This window comes from Dasypus novemcinctus, chromosome 15 (genome assembly GCF_030445035.2).
Source record: "Dasypus novemcinctus isolate mDasNov1 chromosome 15, mDasNov1.1.hap2, whole genome shotgun sequence".
Lineage (NCBI taxonomy): Eukaryota > Metazoa > Chordata > Mammalia > Cingulata > Dasypodidae > Dasypus > Dasypus novemcinctus.
In genome coordinates this window covers 59,033,501-59,039,500 of record NC_080687.1, presented here as the reverse complement: position 1 = coordinate 59,039,500, position 6,000 = coordinate 59,033,501, and the positions used below count along the sequence as shown (strand labels likewise).

Genomic DNA, 6,000 nt, shown 5'->3' with positions numbered 1-6,000 from the left:
CCGGAGTTAAATTTCTAAAGCATTTTTTCTTTGCTTTTATTCTCTTTTGTTTTAGCTTGTTTTTATTCGTCTAGTTTTTTTAGTGGTTGGTAGATTTGTTTCTATACATATTTCCTTGGTCCCCAGGAGATTTTAGTATGTCTCTGGTCAAAAATCGCCCATTTCCCTACCCGTCCCGCGTCTCCCCCCACCCTAACCCCCAGACCCACTCTGCTCCTCAAAACCCCTGCTCCAGTGTCCACTCTCCTTCGCCCCACTCTTTCATCCCTAGGCTCCCCCTTTTATGCCGCCCCCCTCCATCACCCCTCCAGACTCCACACCCAGCATCTCAGCCCTCTAGACTGGGGAGGGTGCAGGCAGGAAGAAAGGGCAGGGGGCGGTTAAGAACAGCGCCGAGAGGATCTCCCCCAGATGTGAGCATAACGGACACTCCAAACTTGGAAATGCAGATGGGGGTGTGTGCGCGGAGACAAGGAACCCCCCCCAACTCCCTCTTCGCTCCCCTTTCTGCCCTGCCCGGCATCCCCTACCCCCACACCCCCTCAGTAAGTGGCAGAAAATTTCATTCGCTTCTGCTTCTGTCTCTGGTTGCAAAACCACACCCGCACCACATTCTTTTTGAGGTCCAGTTTCTCGGCGATGGCGGCGATCTTCTCGGACGAAGGCCGAGGCTGCACCGCGAAGTAGGCCTCGAGGGAGCGCTTCTCCGGGGCGGCGATGGAAGTCCGCTTGCGTTTCTTCTCGCCGCCGTTGAAGAGCTCAGGCTTGTTCATTTTCTCGCGCTGCGCGCCCTCGGCCTCCTCCAGCCACGCCTGCAGGATGGGCTTGAGCGCGATCATGTTGTTGTGAGAGAGCGTGAGCGACTCGAACCTGCAGATGGTGCTCTGGCTGAGCGAGCCCACGCCCGGGATTTTGAGGTTGGCCAGCGCCGAGCCCACGTCGGCCTGCGTCACGCCCAGCTTGATGCGCCGCTGCTTGAAGCGCTCCGCGAACGCCTCGAGCTCGCGCGGGTCCGTGTCCGAGTCGCAGATGGACGCCAGGCCCGCCGCGCCCACCACGGCCGCCGCCGCCGACGCCGCCGCCACCTGCCCGGCCGCCGCCGCCGCCGCCGCCGCCGCCGCGCCGTGGTGCGCCGCGGCCGCCACCAGCCCCGGGTGCGGCAGCCCCGACGGCATGTTCATGGCGGCCGCCGCCGCGGGGTGCGACAGGTGGCCCAGGCCGTGCATGTGCGGGTGCGGGTGCGCCGAGCCGCCGAGCAGCCCGCCGCCCGGGCCGCCGCCGCCCCCCGGGCCGCCGCCGCCGCCGCCCCCGGGGCCGCCGCCGCCCCCGGGGCCGCCGCCGCCGCCCGGGCCGCCGCCGCCCCCCGGGCCGTCGTGGGCGCCGCCGCCGCCGCCCGCCGCGCCCGCGCCGCCCGCGCCGGCCATCAGCGCGAGCGACGGCGACGAGATGTGGTCCAGCAGGTCGCCGGGCTCGAGCGCCTGGTGGTGGTGGTGGTGGTGGTGGTGGTGCGCCAGCGGCACGGTGGACGTGGACGTGCACGGCACGCTGTTCATCGTGTGGTACGTGGCATCCGGCTTGAACGGGTGGCTCTTGCCCTGGGACACGGCGATGTCCACGGCCGCCAGCGCCTCGGCCCGCGCCAGCAGCGTCTCGTCCAGGCTGGCGAAGAGGTTGCTCTGCAGCTGCAGGCGACACAAACCAAACCAAAAACACCACAAAACCAAAAAAAAAAAAAAAAGCAAAAGAAACACAAGCCGAAAAGCACAGCAAGCAAAGGGCAAACACAAAGCAACCAAAATAACAACGACGGGGTCGGGGGATGGGGGCGGGTGGAGAACGGGAAAGACGGAATAGGAACACATTGGGGACGAGGCCAGGGGCGAGACGAGCAGGGACCGGTGCGTGAGGAGGGAGGCAAATGCAGGGGAGAATGGGGACACGGGAACACGTTCCGGGGATGGAGGTGGGGGAACGAAAAAGGAGGGGGGAAAGAAGAAATGGAGATGTAATAGCAGCCGGTGAACCATGTCACGCACCCGAGCACACAGAGAAACCGCCTTTCCCAGGCACGGAATTAACAGAGAAAGTGGAGGGAAGTCGAGAGTCACTGCCCCAGCGCTCCCGACGCCGATCGCAGGCGCCCGACGCGCAGGCAAAGGCGGACGGGAGCATGACATGAAGCGCCACTGGACAGACTGTGCCTCGCAGCGGGATTCCTCTACAAAGCCCTGCACGCACATCCCCACACGGGGACGGGGGCACACACCGGCACTCGACATGCAGCGTCTGAGGGGGCGGGCGCGCGGGTCGGGGCCGCAGGCTTGGGGCGCTTACCGGCGGCGTGGGTAGACAGGCCCTCCGGATGGCCTCGGAGCTGGAGTGCAGCGACGGGTACTTGTGCTCAGGGAGGGTGGGATGCATGGCAAAGTGAGGCTGCTTGCTGTTCATGGACATCATCTTGAAAGCTTGGCATGTAAATCCACAAACACTCCGAAAGTCCTCGGCAAAGTGCGCACGCCGGCTTCCCGGGCCTCTTCGCAGAGGCTGCAGCCGCAGCGGCTGGCTAGGCGGAGGAGCGGCCGCGCCGGTGGCTGCTGCTGCCGCTGCCGCCGCTGCCGCCCGGCGCTCCCGGTGACCGCGCAGAGCGCCGCGCTCCGGCTTCGCGGTCCGGCTTCTCCGAGAGCTCTAGCCCGGCGCGCCGACGGGATGCGCTCCTCTTACACCTGAGCCCCACTTCTCGCGGCCCGTCCGGGGAGCTCTCGCGAGAGCTCGCGGCCCCGCCGTGCTGACAAGCATCAGCTGTCTTCGTCTGTTGGCGCGCGCTCTCCCTCTCCGCGGCTCCGTGCGTCTGCGCGCGCGCGCGCTCACCGCGCCGCGACCGGCGCGTGGGAGCCGCTCTTATAGTGACCACCGGCAAGGACAGCGCAGGTGATGCACCTGTAGCTGCCCGGACATGCGCACTGCACGTCTCACCTTTTCCACTGCGGGTCTAGAAAGATCTGAAGGACCAGCTATTGTCTGACGGTACGCTCCTTTTAGGGGGAGAAAAATAAGATGCTTGTACGCCCCTCTGGATTACCCCCTCCTCATCTGCCCATCGCAGGCCCTGAATATATGCGCATTACTTAGTCACATCTCCTCTCCAGGATGTCTAACAAGCTGTTATATAATGTATACAGTTGGGCATTTGTATGTTAAATTATTCCTGCACATTCCTTGGCATCCAGTATAAATAACAACACAGAAATGCAGAAGTGCTGTCTTTTGCTGCAAGAACCTGCTTCTTTCAAGGTTTATAAATAGGTTCCTGGAGAATAATCGCGGTGACAGACATTTGTTTGAAGCAGTCAGACACTATTGATTTCCATATAATTTAATTTCCTCCGCATACTTTGTTGTTGTTGTGAATATCACTGTGTCAGGCTTGCCAGTGACAGCCACTTAGGAGCCACAAGGAGCATGTGCTTTCTACTCGGGAACGGATGTTGAAATGAAATTGTGCATTCCTCTTATTGTTTATCTCCTTTAACAGTGTACAAGTCAGCATTTCAAACGAGCTCCGAGTGATCCAAGGGTTCTAGTAATCAAAAGAAAAAATAGTTAACAGGGTATAGTTGGGATCCCTTCCACTCCTCAGCGTGGGCACACAAACACACACGCACTATACTGGAAACTCCAAGGAAAGGAAATCGCTGCAGAGAAAAGGGAATAAGATGTTGAAAAGAGAACTTTCTTTTCTCTTCCATTGTTTTTGCCTCTTATCTCTGCTTGCTTATGTAATTTTTTCCCAATTGGTAACAGAATCAAGCCAGCTTATAGGAAATTTGATTGAAAATTAATTCAAACCAAGTTGAAAGAAGGTGCCCAAACTCTGATCTGTCCTTCCTCCCTCAATTCCTTCCTTCCTCCCTCAATTCCTTCCTTCCTCCCTCAATTCCTTCCTTCCTTCCTTCCTTCCTTCCTTCCTTCCTTCCTTCCTTCCTTCCTTCCTTCCTTCCTTCCTTCCTCTCCTTTCTTTATATTATCGTGAAATCAAACCTAGTAAGAAGGGGGGGATAAATAAATCTTAAAAAAAAAAGAAAAAAACCTAACAAGAAGAATAAATCAATTACCCAGAAATATGTTGTAAGGCCCTTAAGTGGCAGGAAGATAAAGACTCTCCCCCTGGGGGAACCACAGCTCAGGTGCCAGAGTCCCCTGGGACACAGAGCTTGCCCTGAGGTGATAATAACGGCCCAGATGTTATCACCTCTGTGCGGAGAGAGCTGGAGAACAGCAAGGAGCTGCCTATGGGAAGCAGAGATCAGATAATCTTTTTGGTGTCTCCCACACTAAGGAAGTCTGTGTTTCCACCGAAGAGCAGATCTCATTTCTATAACCTAAATTTGCGTTCCTGTGGATATCTTTCCTTTGCATATACGCGGGTGTATTTAGCATACACACTCACCTACTCAAATTCCAAGAGCCCACAGGCGTCACGGTGGTTTTATCGTTCTTTTCTTCTCTGCCCACCCTCCCTCCTCCCCCATCCTTCTGGCCTGAGAGAGAAGTGAGAAGGATGTTCACTTGCTGGTGCGAAGAACCGAGTCTCCATCCATTATGTGGTCCCCAGGGAACGCTGAATGCAACATTATCTCGACGGGGAATGGACGCGGAGCGGGACATCGCTGGAGGGAGATAGTGAGTTCTATGGGAGTCGTCGCACCAGGTGTCCAGGCTTAACCTAATCCTTCCTAACACCCACCATGGCGCTTCCCTGAGCTCCCCCGCGGGGAGAGGGGAGGGCGCTGCAGAGGACCAGCACCAGGAGCCTGCCCTCTCTTGAGGAAACGGTGGCCTTTAGGGACCCTGTAGGGTGAAAGGCGGACAAAAAACACAAAACAGCAAAGGTTTGGGGCCAGTGGATCAACAGAGCTGGACGGACCTTGCCTTGAGCCCTGTATAGCCTAAGCACATCTGGGTTTACCCTAGGAAGCTGGGAGGGCGGCAGGAAGCTCAGCAGGGAGGCACCTGCCAGACCTGAGGTCAAGAGTTCACCATCCAGCCTAGAGACCCCTCTCAGTTCACCTCTCTTTAGACAACTGGAGTCCCTGTTTCCTTTGGAGTGAGGCCAAACCTTTGCCTAGAATCTCTTGCTTTTTGGTGGGGCCAGAAATATAAGGACTGTGAGTACAATCCTCTTCCCCTACCCCACCATTGGGGCCCATCTGTCTTCCACCATGCTAGTTAGTGCTCCATAAATCAACAGACAGATGTGGGGAGAAAGAAAAGCCAGCTCGAGGGGACCAAGAGAAAAAGTAAAAGAGAGTTCAACAAGCCAGGACTGACTGGGGGTAAGCAGGAAGATCCCTGGAAGGAGTCTACCTCTCTCTGAACAGGAGATGAAGACTGGACAGGAGGGTTGTGCTTTTCCCAGGCAGAGCTGTAAATCTGAATTCCAGCATGTTCTTTTTCAGAGGCCAATTAGTTTGCTCCTCTCTCATTTCCTTTTATTTTATGTTCTTTCCTAAAGTGCTTGCTGGACGTCAGTTTCGGCCAGTGTAAGAGACTGGAGATAAAATGAGGTATAAAATATGAGTACCTGCCCTCCAGGACATGACAGTATATGAAGGGGCCAGCCACAGAGGAAAGAGGTGTTTATGGTACAATGTGACTGGTGCAGTGAGAGGGAATTGGTCAGAAATATAGGGGTGGAATGATGCTTATGAACTTATCTGGCACATGGCTGCCAGGCCTTGGCCCCAGGCTAGGGAATGGGGCATGCTGGGGTAACTGCAGGCAGTTCCTTGAAAAGTATCAAGCCTCTTCCCACCTACCCAGTGGCCTGGATGAAAGGATGGGATGGTGAGCCTGGGCTTAGCTCACCAAATATGTCACTACTTTGTTTTCCCAATTTGGCAACCACTGAAACTAGCTGGCCCCTGCCTGTGCTAATGATGCCCACACGGGGTCTGATCTTTGGCATAAATTCCTGGGCAATTGATTTCCTTCTTCATCTTC

The 6,000-nt window shown here is 56.5% G+C and overlaps 1 protein-coding gene across 1 annotated transcript; it reads right to left on the bottom strand.

Annotated features, from left to right (window-relative positions):
- Positions 1–542: 542 nt before the first annotated feature.
- Positions 543–2,505, bottom strand: POU4F1 (POU class 4 homeobox 1). Its single transcript, XM_058276888.1, has 2 exons — positions 2,335–2,505; positions 543–1,682 (listed from the first exon to the last, which is right to left on the bottom strand). The coding sequence occupies exons 1-2, from the start codon at positions 2,455–2,457 to the stop codon at positions 543–545; spliced, it is 1,263 nt and encodes a 420-aa protein (XP_058132871.1). The 5' UTR covers positions 2,458–2,505.
- Between the last annotated feature and the right edge of the window lie 3,495 nt (positions 2,506–6,000).

Excerpts from the sequence above, each read along its gene's own strand:
- POU4F1 (XM_058276888.1), bottom strand. The coding sequence starts at position 2,457 with ATGATGTCCATGAACAGCAAGCAGCCTCACTTTGCCATGCATCCCACC. Across the intron at positions 1,683-2,334 it reads CCTGTCTACCCACGCCGCCG|CTGCAGAGCAACCTCTTCGC; the intron begins GTAAGCGCCCCA and ends TGTCGCCTGCAG.